Here is a 21,533-nt window from a genome sequence, read left to right as displayed (position 1 = left end):
TGTGTGCACAATGCATTAGCCACTTAAAAAAAAAACATTTCCAATATGGAAGCTCTGTTGACACACTTGACACACTGAAAGCAAGCACCACTTAAGGGCAGGGACTACTATATGCGCTTTGTCTCCGAATAACTGGTGCACTAAAATAGTGCCGAGTGGTTACCAAGGAAATATGGTTCAATTTAAGCCACCCATTTATGCTGCTAGGCCAGATTCCTGTGTGTATTTTGGCAAAGCAGCAGGAAATGACTTCAATTCAAAAAGCCCACCCTGAAACAGGACAGAAGATGAAAAAAGTTTGAAAATGGTCTGGCTCTGCGATTTCAGCACTGTCGGTTTTACTCGGTTGTACAGTCAATAAGGCAAATGTAGTGCAAAACATCCAGGATGAGATAAAGAAGGCCAGTCTCAGAGAGCAGCTTAAAGGTTCTCTAAGCGAATCTGCGAGACGTTAGTTATTGTTGACTTTCGAAACTGTTTTCAAACAGACGGAGCGTAGCTAACTCCTCCCCCTCCCCCTCCCTTCCGTGCTTTCATGAACGCGCCCAACCCCCACCCCCAAATCCTTTTTGTCGTTTATTGGCTGGAATACTTTGTTTTGATTTGTGATGCTAGGTTTGGCCATTTGTTGATATTGCCGTTTGTGAAGCCTGGGCTGTCTACAAAGATCGCGTTTTTTTACAGTTTGATCAGCGGACAGGCAGCAAGCAGATAATGAGGAGATGTTTCCGGTATGTAACAAAAAATGTTTTATGGTCTAAAACGCTTCAATTCGCTTAGAGCACCTTTAATGGGCAACAGACACAGCAGTGATTGGCAGGGGAAGGGATATACTGTAAGCCGGTGGAACGGGATACAAGTCTACAGCATACACACGACTAGACAGATATGGGATGGGTGTGAAGCGTCACAGGTGAGCTAAAAATAACTTCGGTAATTAACCAGAGGTTTGTCATAGCAAACATACTACTTAAAAGGTAAAAACTGTCTTTGGCAAGTTGGCAGTAACATATATTACATATACTTTAAATCGAAGTAACAAGTTCTCCAACCATGTTTCATCTCCTTTCAGCAAACTGATAAGCATTAGCCTTAATGAGAAGGGTAGAAATGCATTTTGTAGGCAATCAATCACATTGAATTGCACAAAAAATATCCTTTTGTAGTCTTCTCTCATGGGAAGTATCTTTAAATTCCAGGTGGAGTGAGAAAGCAATTAAACAGTATGTGCTGCTGGTTTTATTAGGAAAGCAGTGTTGGTGACCTGAAAAGAACTGTCAGTGTGGCTCAGCTCTGTGCATCTTTTAAAACAAAAAAATGCCACTGGTCTATTCAGTGAGCTTTATTAAGACCTAGAACATGATGGATCAGGCCTCAACCCTGCTACCATTAACATATTACAAAGAACATAGATAATAGATTACAACTAGCAACACAGTACAACCTACAAACATGTGCTGACTGAGAGTGGGCTAAAAAAGCCACTGCTAAATGAAATAGTAAATGAGATCTGAGGGGAAAATCTACTTGCATTACTGATACATAAAAATATGAAATTGTTAATCATCGTCAGTAATTATTAAATATTAGTCTTATATTAGACAATTTTTTAACGTAAGAATCAATGTGTGTATTTGTGCATACTAGTCACAAAGCAGCCAATTTCCCCAACATCAAAAAACCACTGAGATGTGTTGAAAAAGTTATAGCAAAAAGCCTTGGTGAAAACAGTAATTATTAATTTATTAAAATGTTTTGTGCGGATTTAAAAGAAAAACAACACTGAGACCTAAAGTCAAAACTGGTCAAATAAGCCAAAATATTTGAAGTGCTCAGATGCAAAACCCTCATCTGACATACATTTTTGTAAATCAGGGCTCGAAATTGCGACTATTTTGGTCGCATATGCGACCGAAATTTAATCTGTGCGACCTCAAAATATATTTGGGAGCATTTGTGCGACTGCCCATTTTGTTGTGGTGCGACTTGATTTAGATTGTGATGCTGCGTGCTGCTGTCCCAGGTTCAGTGTTCTCTCCAACGTTACATAACCAATCAAATTTCACCATTAAGTTCTTGCGTTTAATGAAGACCGCAGATTGGCTAATATGAGCGTCAGTCATTCCTTGTTGCCGTGCTACGTTGGTACGTGAAGCGCAAAAATGTGAAAGAGGAACCGCGAGCATGACGAGAACGAGCCGACTACAGCCAATGTTACTACTGTAATTAATGATGACGATCCGGATTCAAATGCGACTCCACCACCGGAAAATAAGACTTGACGTTAAACCTTTCGGAGAGAGTGGCTTAAAGATTTCGAGTATCTCCGCTATGAAAATGGCTCGATGTAACTTACTGTGTTTACTGTAAATCCTGTAAAACGGCGTTGGTGGCGGAATCAAAAATTTAAGCGCCAGACCTTACTTAAACATGGCGAAAGTGCCAAAAACAAAAGAGGTGTCATGACAAATGTGTTCATTATTGATGGAGGCACCAACCTGTCTGTCAAAGAGTGTTTGATAGGGTATGTGCGCATGCGCTGGGGAATGGACATCCAACAAACATCCTTGTGGTCCATGTTGATGTGGAACACGACAATGTTGATGGTATGTTTTTATAGTATTTTTTAAAACATTGCCTATTTAGTAGTAATAGCATCCTGGTAGTGCAGTTATCAATACCAATATATATATATTAGCCTTCTATATTAAGGTCACTTTTGTAATGTCCCAATTAATCAGTGTTTTACGTGTTTGCTAGATTTTCTATTGTAATCTTAATCATTTTACCTGTAATTGTTAAATTATTATTGCCATACTATTTCAACATCTTTTGGGTATTAATTTAGCAATCTATGCAGCAAAAATAATTTTTAAAATAAAATAGAAGACCAAATTTTAAATGCTGGCCATAGGATATGTAAAGCCCGGTGGTGGGGTTTTATTTTTAATAAAATAAATCTTAACATATACATTGTAGTTGTGGTGCTTTTTAATTTTTAGATGGATGCGCCTAAATTTTTCCCGGTGCTCCTAACTCTTAAAAGTTGGGAGCACCAGTGCTACCAAATAAAAAAGTTAATTTTGAGCCCTGTAAATGAGTAAATTTTTTTTTTCAATGGATTCTCAACAAAGTCGCTTTCTGAATGGCCTGGATTAGGCGAATTTGAAACAAAAGTATTTGATGAATGTATAATACGTGATGAGAATATTCAGCTAATTTATTATCTCATTTTGGATGTGGGAGTTCCTCATTTACTTAATTAACATGGAATCCTGTGGAAATCTGAAAAACTTTTTGTGGGCACAGATGTGCACCATTTAAACACTTTAATACTAGATCACAACTTTGGTCGTGCAATGGATGCAGATGTTTAACATTCTTCCAAAGGCCTTGCGTATCTGACTACGTCAGTCAGGTCATCATCTACATTCACAATGCAGTTTTAAACAAGCTGATGAAATACTCTCCAATTCCAGAAATTAAAAAAAAATTACAAAAAGAAGAGCTTTGAAGGAATATGATGAAATGCAGAGCAAACAGCCTCAGACTAAAAAGTAAGTTTGGTGCAGGACCCTATTGACTTTAAAGTCAGCTAATATTTGTAGAACTCAGATGCAAAACCCTCTAAGTACGTCTGACATGTTTTCTTGCAAAAAAAGCATTTTTATCAGACTCTTAATGGATTCTGCCGAATTTTCGAATGGCCTGAGGGGATGGGATTAAACAAATTTGCAGCAAAAGTATTTGATAAACTTAGTAAACATGCGTTTAATATCTTGAGAGGTGGCGTTTAGTGGCTTTTGCATCTAAACTCCTCATTTGTTACAGCTTGAGAAGTATTTTTAGGTGATTAGGAAATTTACTAAAATAACAATCTGCTGCACTCCAAAGCTCAACTTCTGGCAAGACAAAGCTGAAAGAAGTCACAACACTGTCAAACTCAATCACGCTCCCCACCTTTTGCTCAAAGCTAGACGTTCAAGCACGGTGGTTCAGCGATTCTTACCCTCTCATCTGGGTCAGTGTGTCACTCTGCTTCAAATCAAAGTCAGTAACACACACTCCTACTGACCTCATTACCACTACCTATTAACAATCTTAGAGGCTGTTTACATCTGGTATTAAGATGTGTTTTCGTTGATCGAATCACAAATGAACAAGAGAGACACCTGACATTTCGTTTACACCTGATATTTAAATACGTCTCTTTTGTCCACTTTTGACCACATCTGTCCTTATTACTTTGAGGGGGTGGTCTGTGGGGACTGTGGGTTAATATAACTAATATTAAACTAATATTAGGTCAGAGTCTGCTGCTTGTGTTGTTAGTAAACATGCTGAACAGTGTTTTATACATGAATTTGTGAGGGCTTTCTCTGATATTTCAGCGCAATTAATGAAATAAGATTGCGGTCAAAATGTGGTTGAATGCGGTCATAAGTGGACAAGCTCAAAACATTTTACACCTTGTTTACACCTGTCGTTAGTGTAGGGATACGCAATTATTCGCATGTAATTATCTTTGTGTATCTCGTCAGTAAAGCCGGTTTCTTGATTAGTAGTAAATCGAAATCACCTGCTATTCAGATGGAGCGGCATTTACTACACAAAGTCATAGTTCACTGACAATTCAGGACAATTTCCCATTACTTATCGCGGACGTATCGCCTGCGATATGGGCAAGCTTATCAGTGAACTAGAGCTGGGCATAAAATCGCCTGCGATTCTCATGCGTGTCTCATTAGTAAACCCAGTTCGGTGATTACTAGTAAATTGCCATCACTTGCTTTCAGATGGAGCGGCATATACTACACAGAGCCTAGGCAAAATCGTGTTCATAATCGAAGACGATCTTCCAAGATTTTGCCTAGCTTTCGGTGAACTACGGCTCTGTGTAGTAAATGTCGCTCCATCTGAAAGCAGGTGATAGCGGTTTAATACCAATCACCGAACTGACTTTACTGATGAGACACGCATGAGAATTGGAGAATCGCAGACGATTTTTTTTTTGCCAGCTCTACAGTGAACTACAGCTTTGTGTATTAAATGCTGCTCCATCTGAATAGCAGGTGATAGCGATTTACTACTAATCAAGGAACCGGCTTTACTGATGAGTTGCACATGATATCGCATGCGAATAAACACGCATCCCTACTTTAGCGCTTTCCACTTGTGATCTGATTGACGAAAACACATCTTCATACCAGGTGTAAACAGCCCCTAAAGAAATAATTGCTTTCACACAAAAATTAACATGTTTACACATGTTTTTAAAGACTGTGGTAAAATGACGGGGCTCTTGCCTTTATCAGACAAGTTATTTCTACAAGGGGATAAATGAAGGTCAATCACAGCAGCTTTGCAGTGCTTTTCACAACAGGATCCACCATCCCAGGGTTTTTATTAGACCAGAGGAATGTCTGATTTGTGCACAGCAGGGACATACCCGCAGGAACAGTGTCAGAGTTATGTATGGACGTTCCTTTCTCTGAGGGGGTTGTAAAACAAATAGGTTTCTTGAAGCAACCAACAAAGGATTCTTGAAGTGCAAATACCAGAATGCAAGTAACACCTTAGCCTCTAGAATTAAGACTTTAAGCACTTGCAATGTGTTATGCTCAGATGGAATGCCAGGTCTGAAAGAGCTAAAACTGCTGTGCTGCACATTGACAGTACTCTTGCTTGGAAAACCAGCCGACTGTTTCATGCATCAGCAAAACCTCAGACTGCTTCATCTCTCTGGCATGTTTCAGTGACTAAAGCATTAGTTTTCTAAACAAACAATCTCTTCAGACTCAGAGCCCACCACTTGAACTTTCATACTGTACATGACCAATAACATCACATACCCAGCCTACTTCTGTAAGGTTTACTAAATTCATCCCTGTTTTATACAGTAATTACACTGTGCTTTGCCATATAACCATGCACCACGCCTAACAGTATGCAAAGCCATCTGCCTTGGCTTTGACAAATTCAGACCTTTTCAAGTTGGTAACCAGGTTTTTCCCAAAACATCTGTTCTAAATATGGGAAAACAAAAAACTAAAATAAACATGTCAGTTATGCTTTAAATATCTTAATATAAATGCAAACTTGGATGGTAGCAGCATTCAGGATTTTGACAAACAGGCCAGGAGGCCAGACACAACGTGACGATGAAATATGGCACTGCAGAACGGCCTAGTTATTCAAATTGACCCCTTGTCCTGTGCTATATTAGCAATCTGTGCTGTTTATAATAACAGACATAAACACAGCAGCACTCCACACACAAATGCACACATATCTTTATCAAGCTCACAGAACTTAGGACCTAGGGAAAGAGGCAGTGACGGTGGGAGTGGATCTGCTTAATGGGCAGCATCCTCTTTACCTCCCAACACCAGCATGAGGCCTTAGGGTGGGCACAATACAAGAAAGTGGATCACTAAGACGGCAACAAGCCATACAGACAAAAGGAAAAAGGTTTTGAGTGTGTGTGTGTACAACTTTGTAAATATAAATAATAATTCTGTAGCAGAATGAATCAGTAAAGTCTACTATAGGCCAAACGGCATTCCAACACCTATATAAATAATAATAACAAGCCAGTTGATAAAACATCTCGGAGAATAGCGCAGATGCGCTTCACACCGTAAGCATGCACGTGCGCCACACGGCCGAAATGAGATAAGACATGGTCCGTCATGTATGGAGGATAGCCAGTTGATAAAACATGTGTCTGTGAGAACTGTAAGTGGACTTATGTTTTGGGGTTATTCAAGCCAGCCTGTTATTGTATTAGTCTATAGTTCTTGCAATTTTAAAGTAAGTTAGCTGGTGATTCTGTTGTTTGAGCAACCTGCTAGGGTTTCACGTGCATGTTGATTAGATATAATTGTTGAGCGCTCTTGCTCACTTTATTTATGTGCCTTATTTACATGCTACAGTAGTTAAACTCCTTTAAGATAATGTAATTAATTCTACAACATCTGCTTCAGTTTTGTGTTTTTAACACTTTAGTTTCACTTCATCACGCAGCTATTACGGTTAGAGGTAAAAACATTTAATTCATTAATAATCTAGTATGTGTTCATTTTTTGGCATAGTTTCTTCAAAATTAAGTTTTATTTGAGTGTTTTAAAAATAAATATTTTACTAAAATCAGGGTTTCCCGCAGCACTCTTCAGTTCGGGCGGCCCACCTAACCTGGGATACCATACCACCTTAACTAGGTCGTCCAAAAAAAAAATTCGCTGCACAAAAAGCTGTCAAGTGCATCTCTGAAAATAGCGTGGACGCGCTTCACACCGCGAGCGGGCACGCGCAACATGGCCGAAATAAGAGAAAGACATGGTCCGTCACTGTCTGGAGGATAACTAGTCTGTTGATAAAACATTTAATTAATTAATAATCTAGTATGTGTTCATTTTCTGTCATATTTTCTTCAAAATTGAGTTTAATTTGGGTGTTTTAAATAAAAATAGGGACGCACCGATACCACTTTTTTGGAATACGAGTACAAGTATGAGTACTTGCATTTCAGTACTTGCCGATACCGAGTACTTAATAAAAAACATGATTTAAATTTACAGGTAACAGCTTTAGTCATATAATTTAACAAAAAAATAGAAAATGTGGTATCGAGGCCGATACCAGTAACGGTATCGGTGCATCCCTAAATAAAAATATTTTCATCATGACGTGTACGCCCCGCCCCTTGATTGCCACGCCCCCGGCCCGCCCATCGGCACAACCCTTCTACCTTAACTAACACATTTTCTGCGGGAAACCCTGAAAATATTTTAATTTTCATCATGACGCATACACCCCACCTCTTTGATTGCCACGCCCTCGACCTCGTGTCTGCCAAATGCTACAATGTAATGAAAATAGACGATATTTGATGGGCCATGTTGATTTTACTTTTGTAAAACACAAAAAGCAAAGCCCAAATTTATATAATGTCTTTCTAAGCATAGACTTCAACCGCAGCAAGTAGACTAACTATATGGTGTTTTGTTATTATGAGACAGCAACATGTATCAAACTGCTTGTAATTACAAACTGAAACTACCAAAGTACCATGTTGGATGTTCTAATTACATGGTCTTGAAATGAACTTTTTACAAATCACGTCAAATCAAGTCTTTACAAATCAAGCATTTTTAGGAGCAAAAACACTTGATCTGTTGCAGCAAGTGACAGTTAAGGACAGTAAGCTAGTTATATCTCAAAGTCACGACAATTGACACAATCTGAGTTAACTGCATTTCAGTTTCTATATGAAAATGCTCCAGGCCTGCTGCTACATGTAAGGATTGCACTTTATCAATACAGTCTCACTTTAAAAGTCACCAAACTCGTAATGTGGCTTACCAGAACACTCAATAAACAACAATAATCTCTATATAATGTTAGATCCCCCCATAGATTTACAACCTTTCAAGTTAAATTTCTATTAACCTATGCCTTCCTACTAGAGTCCAAAATTCAGTGCACGCTTACCTTTGCATGATCTCAAGGTGTCACTTATACATATTGATTGTGTATCTGAAAGTATGAACAAATTTCAGGACATTAAGCAACTATTCAGTCTAAAATGGGCCTTTTTAAGCTTAATGTAACAATTCTAGTTATAGCCACAACTCAAACGATGACTACTCAAGGTAAAGTATATGCCTAGGCCATTCATAATGGCCATTCACACACCTATAATGAAAAATGACTGCAGGCGTAACCCTGAAAATTTTTTCTCGGCATTTGTAAGACAAGTGACACCACGACCTCATTAAAAAGCATAAAATGCTGATATAGTAGAAGAAGGAAGCATGCAAAAGCACGTCTTCTGTTTGACAAATATGGCAGATCCTGAATGGCTATATCTACCTGCACGAAAGTACAGACTTCTCTTATCTGACACCATACACCACTCCCATACCTAGCCTCCTGCTCGAGACAACGTGCAGTTTTTGAAGAGTTAGTGCTGTCAATAACAGCAATGCAGCACAACAGTCCAATGCAGTGACAACTATTGCATCACGAGACACAAGATGCTAAAACACACACAGCTCGAGTTACAGATGAACATTTGCCTGTGTGCCATTATCAAAGTGACAAAACCCGCGACACTTACTTGCCAATGACCTCGCACAGCTCGTAAACATCTTCAAAGAGCACGTCGTCGTCGGCCATGGTCCAACAAGACCGGGGAATTTACACTTCCCCCAAAAATCCGTCCGAACGGTAAATATCAGCGGATTACGGCGCACCACAGCGTAGACACTTCAGAGTAGCTGAAACGAGCGGCGAAAGATTGATTGACAGCCGCTGCTATCGTCCTCCGAATAGCATAGAATGTTTGAATCCTGTCGGTTTTGGCAAATAAAGATCCGTCGGCGACTCGGTTGAAACAGGCGGACAGTAGTGAGCTCTCGGTCCGTTTGACTCACTCTGCCCCACCTTCTCCTCCCTCTCTCCCGGCCCCCTTAATCCAGCCACTCGAAGCTGAGGTAATTCAAACGTTATGAAAAACTCCAGAACGATCGCTGCTGAAGTCTCGAAAGCAAACGGTCAAGTCGTCCAAACGATAAACTAAGTAACCAGACTCTGTCGAAAACCCCAAAAACAAATACACGCCGTTTTAGGATAAAAATAACGATGTTCTGCGCAGCTTAGTTAAATCTACTCATTCTACCCACGCGCGGGGCTTCTCCGTTGGTCGCTTGCGCTCTAAACTCGCCGCCTTTCCGTTGCTCTAATTCCAGTTTCCAGAAAAAAGCCAAACTCCTCCCACTCGCGGTTATGAAACTGGATAGCCATACGCCATAATGGCTCCAGCAGGACCTTCTTATTCCGGAATTCCAGCATAGCACAGCACGACTGCTCGAGCCAAAATGACGACCAGGTGTCTCAGAATTTTGCTGCGTTCCAGGCAACCCGTAACCCGTAACTCACGAGTTCAAAACCACGCCTCACGACTCTGAACTGGGAGTACATCGATCTAGTACGAGTTCACGGGTGGGAAGTCACGGGTTTGACTGCCGTTCCAGTGCACTTTCACCGGTAGAAGGTTGTAAAAACACGAGTTACGGGCTGCCTGGAACGCATAAGGTCGTGAGTCGTGGTTTTGAAGTCGTAACTCACGGGTTTAAAAACCTGCCTGGAACGCACCATTTATCTGCCAAAGTCACAGTTTCTTTCCGTCGTGTAAGTGAGGTTCTCTCAATGCAAAGCGGTAAACAAATTAAACAACTTGTGGAAACCATTTAAGTTACTTGCTATGGTCGATAGGAAAAGTGCACACTATTTTTATACATTTTAAAAATGAGGCAAAAAAGTGATTTGAATGTATTAATTTAGCATTTTATTTTCGCCCTCTGACATTGATGCTACTGTACCTCTATTTAAGTTTCAAAAATATAGATGCATCAATGTTAACACTTTTATTTGTATTAATGTAAAATATTATAGATGTCAAATATTGTCAAAAATAAGATCCATTCAATAAGACCCAATGGCATAAATAATCAATAATCAAGTATACATTCAAATACATAAAGTTAAATAAATAAGGGTAAACAACTTTAAAACATATACATATATACTATACTATGTATACATATAAATATTTGCATTGGAATATTGTGATACCTAATTAAAACAAAGTAGAATAGTTAATAATAATAATAATAAGTTACTTAATAACCACATTCTTCATCACAATATATCTAACTTCTGTAATTTGGCTCTTTAAGGAAGTAATTAAAATTGAAATACTATGCAATTATAATACAGGTCCCAATGCCCATAGACTGCCGTTTGGAGAAGTTTATATCAGTACTTTTAGAGCTATGTTAAGTAGGCCTCCTATAACTTGTATGCATCTTCATCACCTATAGGCAACTCCCTCTTTATAGGAATAGTGTAGTGTACAGGGAGTGAAGATCTTTGTTAACAATGATCTCAGCAGGTGTTCAGACAAAATCTCTTCAGAAAATCTCTTCAGGCAAAGTAGGTTTGTGTAAACTTATAGGATTTTTTCCTCTAAAGGTCAAAATGCTAATTTACGCAGACATACAGTAACACAGATGACACATTGTTTATATTACATAAAATTCACCTACAGTTGTATCCACTGTTAACTTATCGTCCAAATACTTTATTTTGAATTGTTAAATGGCAATATTTAACTCTACAGTCTTCATTGTGTAATTTTCCTTAATGAAGACAACATCAGACAATCATATTTTATGTCAAATTAATGTAGCCTATAATAATTAAAAAAATATAATCTAAACTTGCATAACCAACAAAGATGGTTCCAGCATATTATGCACTATTGATTCCAAGACTATATAGAATATTAAATTGTCTGTGAGCTGGAAAAAAACTATGACTTATCCATTATCTATTATTAAAAAATACTGTAAACACTGCAAATACTTAGTTGTTCCCCAAAATAATCAGTATTCATTTTTCTTAAAAATTAGAAAGCATGGAAAAACTATAAGGAAAGTAAACAACATTCATAAAACTCTCCTGAATAAGTTGACTTTAATTTGGCAATGGTGGAACATTCCACAGAAATGCACTCTGGGCTCTTTCTGCACTTTTAACATTAGTGCCTTTGGATTACAGCATTGATTTCTGTAGCTGATGATTGGTGGGATACACTTGAGTTAATTGGATTTGGTGCGTTTAGTCCATTGAGGAATTTATTTAGTCAGTTCTCATTGTGAATTTACAGGCTGAGCCCTTTGAAAAACTGTTGAATTATAGCCTTACTGAGGTTGGTGTGCCATAGTAAAAGGCAGCTGACTCATGAACTGCAGTGGTTTTCAATAATGAAACTACTAAATCACACACACACACACACACACACACACACACACACACACACACACACACGCACACACACGCACACACACGCACACACACACACACACACAAAGAACGATTTTATATACTCCTTCATGTACAGTATGTAGAAAAATGCATCCGTAGAAAAATGCTACTAATGTGCATCATCCGTATGAGTTTAAATTGAGTATAAATCAGTGTGGAAAAAAATATTAAAAAGACATGTTTGTTGTTTCAAGCATTATAAACGAGGATACAGAGTGGACATTTGCTATCCTCGGGTGAATTTGATATCCTCCCTAAAGATCCTGGCAGTAGGTAACTGGCAGACAGAGAGACTCCATTATGTGTGCAGCTAGATGCCGGTTGTGGCTTTGATCTACTGGGCATGGCAAACTGTGGCATTTTGAAAAGATTTTAACAGCTGCAACTTTGCGTTTTTAGATCAAGGATTATGTCCTTTTTAGTATTTTTTATTGATCTATTTATTCATTTTTGCTTTTGTAAAACTCATTTAATTTTATGGTTCACATAATTTCTAATTACATAAAGAGCTGTCCAGACCTACATTAAATCTGTCTCTGCTTTTGTTTCAGCATCTTTGAGTTTCTCTTTCCTTTTTCTCTGAGACCTGAAAACATTCCTATTCTGATTCAATTTAGACTACTTCAGATTGACTATGCCACAGTGAATGATACACAGTTTGTGATAAAAGCCACACTGTGATATGCATGGAGGTTCCCTTAACAACACTTAATAATTGTCACTTTGACACCCCATTTGATCGTAGAAAATGCATTAATTAACTAAGTCTTCTGTTTGGTACAGTTCAGACCAATGTTGTTGTGTTAATCTGTTAAAGCATTTAGTGGGCAATAAAATTCAACAAGTGGTGTGTCTTTGCCAAATCTCCATACTGATGTTACTGAAGAACAAAAATCAATGCCAGTTAACATGTTTCAGGATTTGAAACAATTCAAAAGGTATTATATATTTAGAATATAGCGGCTGATGGGTCATATTTGGACATACAGTAACTGAATTGCATATCTGTTTAACACAATCTACATTTATACACAGAAGTATGGTTACAATGTAATGCATATTTGAAAATTGTTTGTGTACAGAAGATAACAGCAGCAAATGAATCTGAAGTCAATATTCCACTGAGTGTGTTTATGTGGGAGGTTGAGTGGATGAAGTGAGAGTGATGCAACACTGTGCTTGAGAGCAGTACTTGAGCAACTAATTGAGGTAATTGAGAATCAAACTGTCTTTCTCTGTGCATTCACTGTACCTGTGTAGTACTACAGCCCTGAAATCACTTAAAGGATTACTCCACTTTTTGAAAAAAAAATCCCAATAATTTACGCACACCCATGTCATCCAAAATGTTTATGTCATGTGAAAACATTCCAGGATTTTTCTCATTTTAAAGTTATATTCCATTTTCTTAAAAGAAAAATCCAGATAATTTACTCACCACCATGTCATCCAAAATGTTGATGTCTTTCTTTGTTCAGTCCAGAAGAAATTATGTTTTTTGAGGAAAACATTGCAGGATTTTTCTAATTTTAATGGACTTTAATAGAGCCCAACATTTAATACTTAACTCAACACTTAACAGTTTTTTCAACAGAGTTTCAAAGGTCTATAAACGATCCCAAACAAGGCATAAGGGTCTTATCTAGCAATACGATTGTCATTTTTGACATGAAAAAAAAAAGTACTTTTAAACCACAACTTTTCATGTAGGTCCCAGCGCGACCTAACGTAAATACGTAGTGACGTAGGGAGGTCACGTGTTACATATATAAAACGCACATTTGCAGACCATTTTAAACAATAAACTGCCACAAAGATATTAATTAGTATCAGTTGACATACAACAATGTAGGAACGGTCCTCTTTCAAGACGCTTGTAAACACTGGGGCGGAGTTTCGCGTTCGTCCTCTGTGACCTCTTGACGTCATGACGTATTGCGTGGGGTCAGCTGGCGCATCATGACCGGATCTACATGACGAGAAGTTATGGTTTATAAGTGTATATTTGTTATTTTTATTGTCAAAAATGACAATTGTTTTGCTAGATAAGACCCTTATGCCTCGTTTGGGATTGTTTATAGTCCTTTGAAACTCCGTTGAAAAAAAACGTTAAGTGTTGAGTTAAGTATTAAATGTTGGGCTCTATTAAAGTCCATTAAAATGAGAAAAATCCTGCAAAGTTTTCCTCAAAAAACATAATTTCTTCTCGACTGAACAAAGAAAGACATTAACATTTTGGATGACAAGGTGGTGAGTAAATTATCTGGATTTTTCTTTTTATAAAATTGACTAATCCTTTAAGTTTATTGGACCCCAACAGTTTACAGTGTAAATGCAGTTTAAAATTGCAGTTTCAACGCAGCTTCAAATGGGCTCTAAACGATCCCAACCGAGGCATAAGGGTCTTATCTAGCAAAACTATTGTCATTTTCAACAAGAAAAAAATGCACTCACACTGTAATGCGTAATGATGTCGAAAAGGAAGGAAGTCCAATATCTTTGTTGAGGGGGTGAGACTACAAAAACCCATTTTCTCTGTAAAATAGGCACCAAATTCAAAATGTATGTTTTTTCGACTACAAATATGACGCACTTTCAATAAAGATTAATGTTTCTACGTGTGATAATCAAAATGACACATGCAAACATTTTTCTTGTGAACACATTTTCTTTATGCCCTAAAATAGCTTGGATGTACGTCTACACCCATGCTTCATTTAGCATATGCAAACCTGTGCATATGCAAATCAGTCCCCATCTCCGTCTTCAGTCACACCCGCATGGACAACCTGATCAACTCGATCATGCTTGTGATGTTAAAAAAACAGGTGGTTTCAAACTACAGTTTTAAAGTTCCCCTGTGGTGAAAATCTACTTTTTATTGTTGTTTATATGTCTATGTGATGTTTTATTATGCTTTAAGACAAACAATCTGCAAATTCATCATTCAGCATTGTTGATAAGTTTTTTCTCAATAAATCGCACTTTACCAAAAACCACAGTTTGAAATGGCCTCAGTTTCCAATTTCACAAACACGCAACCAATCGGGTCAACACAGTTGAACGAGTGGATCGGGCAGTCCATGCCATAGATACAGTATATGTATGCCACAAAAACTAGGCGCAAGCACCGCTGCTTCACCTCTGCTTATGTGATGCAAGCAGTACACGCTGCTCATATATGCAGTGTAAATGCTTTAATGTTAACATCAACACTGGAAAAATGTGTGTTGCACACGTGTGAAAACATCAGCTACTAGAAATGCCAAATGCAGAATCTATGTTCATATATATATATCTATGGTCCGAGCTGGTGCGATTGAGTGGAAGCGGTGACTAATTCTTATATTCATAGATCTGTGTAAAGCATAAAGAAATCATTATCACAATAAAAACTTTTACATATGCTGTGTTTTGATGCTCAAAGATGAGTTTTAAGGAATAAAATTGTTGAATTTGGGTTTGTTTAAAAACATAATGAGGTGGTTTCCCAGACAGGGATTAGAGGGATAAGAGCTGTCCAAACTGAAAATCCTGTCATTTTAAAATACATCAGTGCCCTTTGTTTTGCCTCAAAATGCATGCCAGTAATGTTTTTAGCAAGGCATGTTTGTTAAAACTTGTTATATTTCCTAATTAAAGCTATGGCCTAGTCCTGGCTTTAGCTAATCCCTGTCTGGGAAACCACCCCTTAATATGCCACATAGACATACAACACTGATTTTTAGCACAGGAGGATATTAATACAACCAGCAGATTTTTATTTTTTGTTGGTCTGAATATTGTACAAAGTGAAAAATATAATATATGTTCTGTATAATGTGTATGATGTTAAAATCAACAGGTTTAAAGATCTATATTAAGCACTCAAAACTCTTACAATGATCCCGTCTATCAAGTATCAGCTGTTCTGGATAAAGAGCAGCCTCAGGGAACAAATGAAATCCCTCAAATGTTACAGGGAAAACTTATTTATGCACCAACTTCCCAAAGAAATTTGCCATAATGTGAATTTATTCCAACATGCCCAGTCAATCACAACAAAGAAGTGCTGATTCATGTATAGCCAAGAGCCATCATTACCCACAATTTCCCAGGCCAGTCTGGCTAGAATTACAAAAGCAGAAAATTTGTCTATTGGTACTTGTCTGTGCATTCAAGGAACTAAAATTAGTTTCCAGAGGCACTGATGACCTCTTTTTGAAGCTCTTTGTATATCATGTCGAGAATGGCAAGGACCTAGTAATGCTTTATTGTCGCATAGGGAGTGTTTCACACTGCAGAGTGCCCTAGGTGTATGTTTCCCTCTGCACTCCGCTATCTCTCAGAAAGAACATTACAATCTGATTAAATCATCTCCAGACTCCAATGAGAGGGGACTGTGGGAAAATTCATACCTTCTTAATATTCTCAATCTCAGATGCCCTCGAGAACATTACTTAAAATAGTCAATTTTAAAGAAAGGCAGTATTTTCCCAGACATGCTTTTAATGGACCATTGCCTACTGTACAAAGTAAAAATAAACACCTAAAACTCATTATGACTTCTGGCATGTATAATAAAGGCACTGCAATAATTATTGATAAGCAGAGTTTCTTTGTGTAGCCTGACGCACACCTCGCCAAAATTGTAACGGCGCATTCACACGGGGCGTCAGCGTTAACGCTTCCCATTCACTTTTAAAGGGTGACATCATGCGTTGCCGAACTGAATTGTGGATCCGTCGGCACCGCGTCAGTGCCGTTGCTCGCGGCAGAAGTTGAACATTTCTCAACTTTTCAAGCTGCAATGCGTGCGGCAGCCAATCAGATCACCTTATGCAAATTACCTAGACAGAGACAGCCAATTACGTTTATTGAAGAATGGAGCATGTGTAGCGGCCACTGTGATTGTACATTCACACGGGGCGTAAGCGTTAAGGCTTAACGGAAGGCTTGTCTGAAGCGTGGACAACATCCAATCACTGTGGCCACAACACAAGCTCCGGTCTTCCATAAACGTAATTGGCTGGCTCTGCCTAGGTTATTTGCATAAAGCGATATGATTGGCTGCCGCACGCGTTGCCGCTTGAAAAGTTGAGAAATGTTCAACTTCTGCCGTGAGCAACGGCACTGACGCGGCGCCAACGGATCCACAATTCAGTTCGCCAACGCTTGACGTCACCCATTAAAAGTGAATGGGAAGCGTCAACACTTACGCCCCGTGTGAATGCGCCTTTAGAACCCCTCCCGTCAGGTAAAAAAGAACTGCATCGCATTTCTTCATAGACATTTCTGTTTGCGACGGTGAGAACAAGATGGGCCAACTTGTTATCATAAGTTGTCCAGTTTAGTGGGTTGACTGGGCAGATTCCAGTAAAGCATTTCTTATGAATTTCCATGAAATAGTCTTTTGGCATCGATTCCCTCTCTACTGCCCCATGGCTACAGTTGTGCCTGTCAGTCATGATTTGTCAAATCCCACCTTTACTTACTTAAAAACACTGGCTCCATTGGAACACGTGTGTCCAATTCTCTCAATGGCTGGTGGCATAATGACTGGCAGATGCCCGCAGTGCTACCTCTACACAATGCATCTCTGTATGTAAAATGATTGACTTGCAAACGGCATAAATGCTAAAATTTGGGATATAAAAGGAAGACTATAACTATTTCATTTTAGATGCTTTTTACACTTCTACCAGAAAGAGTGAATATGAATCTGACATGTGAGAATGTGAGATTCTCAACAGATTCTGGTGGAGGATAAATTGATACAATGAATGACAGCTAGCAGAGGACCTGTATTAGGAGAAGAGAAATTAATAAATGAATGAACGACTTAACATAATTGGACATCATTTTTAACTACTTTATAACATTGTGGCAAGTGTCAGGATAAGATCAATGTGCATGTCATGTTCCTAGGTCAACAACTTTTGTTGGACCTTGCTGGTATTTTATTTAATATAGAGCACCATTAACAAAATTATGAAGTTGTGTTGTGCATTGTGTTGTGCATTTCCATAAGATAATTCAAGGTGCATGGATACAGTTTACTGTTATCTTTCAACATTATACAGTGGGTGTAATTCTGTGCCACCTGATCTCCTTGTGCTTGTCCTTATAATACATATTATGGTGTGAAGACCACAGTATTAAATGTGACAGTGTAATAAATTGAAATGACAGAGCGCTACTGCTGCCAAATTGCTGGACCGCTGTGAAAAACCCAATCTGTGTCACCATGGTGTTGCTTTAATGTTCACAGGTAATGTCCAATCACAAAGACATTCAGTCATTGCAGGCATGTCACGTGGACAGATAAAGAGTAAAAGTTATTTTGTACCTAAAAAAATAAGGTTTTAAGTTTAAAAAAAGTTAGTATTAGTGTATGAGAGTGTTATGATGTCAAACCCTGACGAAAGGTAGCCTCTGCCCAAAAAAGACAGCATGGGTGCCCAGTGGGTGCCCGGGGCAACGAGGACATCTAAAGAGAAATCTCTACACCACAAAAACTCCTCTTGGGAACCAAAACTGTCTATAGATTACAGTGGACTTCCCACAGAGACACATTTGGTTTTTAAACATCACACCTTTATGCAGATTGTTGACCAGCAGCCATATGTCTGCCCCTATCTCCCCCTCCTTTCCTCCTCTAAGCTCAGAGGACCCCAAAACTCAGACCTAAACTGTATGAAATGCTACATTTGAAATGTCTCAGTGCAAGTGGTACAATGGTCTGGTAAAGAGCGCATGCGCAAGCACCCTTCGCCATGCCGAGTGGTTTCCTCTTATAAGAGCTTACTGAAAAGACTCAGTCCCTCTCGAATGTAACATAATAAAATGTAGTGTGAATTCAGGTTGATCGGGACACTTTGACATTGAGATGACTGGCAACAAGTGTCCTTAATTCACCCTATATTCAAAACGCACATATTTGCACTAAATATGAATGTTTATGTTATTCTGTATGTTAAAATGGTCGCTCTGATCATCAATTGTAGGTCAGTTCAAATCCAGTTTAAAGAAAAGATGCCTCCTTTTCTATACACAAACAAATCTTGCTGTTGAGATCTTTCATCAGCACAATCATAATTCAATCAGCAGCGTGATTCAGATCAAGTATATAAGCTGATCAGCTGTAAGTGTTTTCACTGCTTGTTTATTCATTGAGTCTGTGCTGCTGGCAGTGCAGGTAAGCCACTTTCATGCTTATTCCCTTGGGTTTGCCTTCTGAGTCTGAACTGAATTACTCATCAAGATAAATCTGTGCTGTCTTCGTCTGACTCTCTTGTGGCTCGACTATCACAGCATGTATTAGAGTTGGGTGTTGAGAATCTGCTATAAAAGACATTTAAACTGTCTGTCAGGAAACAGAGTTTTTAAAAGCCAAAAAGAGGGAATGCAGGCTAAAGGTTGTGTATGGTAGCAGCAAAGGATGTTTCTGCATGTCCATTAAATGTTTTTTTGAGAAATGAAAAGTAAGGTATTGGGCACATGGATAGACATAAGAAATTCTCATGGGTAAATAGTGAAGTTTTAATGAATTCCACCGGGCATGAGCCCAAGCTGTAGTTTTAATGTGTTGTCAGTTTATACAGGTGGTGATGGTTTCTAGCCTTAACCTAATTTTCTGTGCAGAATTTGCAATTGTATATGGTAATACCTCTCTGTGAATTGGTTGGTTATTATAATTATTAGATTAAGACTCTTGCCTGCTGTCACTGGGGCATTAACCTTTTAAAATGACCTCTTTTGAGACTCACTGTGTCTTTTAAAGGTGTGGGCCAAATCACATCTCATTCTGGTCATGAACATGATAAAACCATCCGTCACATAAACATGAAAACTGTTCAGTGCCATGATGTCCTGAATTTAGATCTTATTCACTATATGTGATACAGTATGTAAAGTTATTGAATGATAATTGCAGACAGGGATATATCATACAGATGCACCATTTTAGTTCACAGTCACGTTGTTTATTATATGAGCTTAAAGGGGTAGTTCAGCCAAAAATGAAAAATATGTTATCATTGCTCATCCTCATGCTGAGTTTCTTTATTTTGTTGAACACAAAAAAAGATATTTTGATGAACGATGATAACAACACAGTTAATGGTCCCCATATTTGTTTTTCCTGCTATGAAAAAAATCTATCAACAAGGCAAACAACAAAACTATGAAATCCCTACTTAGGAACAGTTTATACCACCTTATTTAAATATATTTAAATAAATAAAACATAACAAATGATGTCTGTCATATTCAATGTTCTTCAATGTTGTTTATAGCAATTTTGGCATCTTTACACTGGCTACCAGTCAAATATCGCATACAATTTAAAATACTATTAATCACATACAAAGCCTTAAAGGAATAGTCTACTCATTTTCAATATTAAAATATGTTATTACCTTAACTAAGAAGAGTTGATACATCCCTCTATCATCTTAGTGCGTGCACCTAAGCGCTGGAGCTCGCTGCTACACTTCGATAGCGGATTTAAAAGAGAAACTATATTGTATGGCGGAACAGCACTTTTGGGAGTACTTTAACTCGCCTGAAAAATCCGCTCCCCTTTTCCCTCTCATAATGGGAAAGGTAGGGTGTTACTGCGCCGAGTCGAAGTACTCCCAAAAGTGTTGTTCCGCCATACAATATAGTTCCTCTTTTAAATCCGCTTAGAAAAGCGCTACGTTTTATTTTGTACCACCAAACTTGCTCGTATAACTACTCGTCTTAAATAGGAAAAATGTTGATGTGTTTGGTCACTTCTAACTTTATCTCTGAGTGGTACCATTGAATGAATGGGGCTAAGCGCTATCGAAGTGTAGCAGCGCGCTCCAGCGTTTACGTGCACGCACTAAGATGATAGAGGGATGTATCAACTCTTTTTAGTTAATAACATATTTTAATATTGAAAATGAGTAGACTATTCCTTTAAATGGCCTAGCACCTTCGTATCTTATAGAATTAATATCAGAATACAATCCACCACGTACATTGCGGTCACAAAATTCTGGTCTCTTAACTATCTCTAGAGTATCCTTTTCCTACTTAGCCCCTAAGCTCTGGAATGATTTGCCAACTGATGTCCGTGAATCAGACACAGTCGATCACTTTAAATCTAAACTTAAGACTTTTTTCTTTAACAAAGCATTCACATAATTTGTCTAGTAAATTATACTTATCTCGCAATAGTTAGCTTGTATTAAACAAAGCATTCACATAACTCGTCTGGGTAATATACTAATGCCGCAATAGCTAGCCTGTCTGGAACCGAGCATATATTAAAACACAACACTGTGTGACACTTGCATTACATGCGAATGGCCCCTACGCTGATACGATTTTGTTTCTCTCTCCCTGTCTCGTCCTCGAACTCGGCTGCCGTGGAGGTCAACACACCACTGATCTACTGGCCGTCCTTCAACGTGATGCCCAGCCGATGCCTGACCAACGACCACTGACAGAACCCGTTAAATCTCCTTATCCGTTTACATACCCATATAAATATATATATATGAAGAGTTTGGTTAAAAAACGCAATAAATGCCATTTTTGAAAAAAATGAGTTACTGCCAAAATCAGTATTATATCAGGTCAAGTAAATTCTTAATTTTACACGTAATCCAATATCCGCCGTGCTATTCTGT

The 21,533-nt window shown here is 38.3% G+C and overlaps 1 protein-coding gene across 8 annotated transcripts in view; it reads right to left on the bottom strand.

The window, feature by feature from the left end:
* caska (calcium/calmodulin-dependent serine protein kinase a) overlaps positions 1 to 9,774 on the bottom strand; it is a 182,161-nt gene extending 172,387 nt beyond the window's left edge. For 3 of the 8 annotated variants that reach the window (XM_065251875.2, XM_073812036.1, XM_065251873.2), the window contains exon 1: positions 9,122 to 9,772. In XM_065251875.2, the coding sequence (XP_065107947.1) occupies positions 9,122 to 9,180 (59 nt within the window). In that variant the 5' untranslated portion in view covers positions 9,181 to 9,772. Of the gene's footprint in view, positions 1 to 9,121 lie in introns of all 8 variants that reach the window. The other 5 variants (XM_065251880.2, XM_065251876.2, XM_073812035.1 and 2 more) reach the window with 4 other exon arrangements.
* Positions 9,775 to 21,533: the final 11,759 nt, after the last annotated feature.

Source organism: Paramisgurnus dabryanus, chromosome 15 (genome assembly GCF_030506205.2).
Source record: "Paramisgurnus dabryanus chromosome 15, PD_genome_1.1, whole genome shotgun sequence".
In the NCBI taxonomy this organism is placed as follows: Eukaryota; Metazoa; Chordata; class Actinopteri; order Cypriniformes; family Cobitidae; genus Paramisgurnus; species Paramisgurnus dabryanus.
The sequence above is the reverse complement of the archived record's forward strand: the minus strand, read 5'-3'. Positions and strand labels throughout refer to the sequence as shown.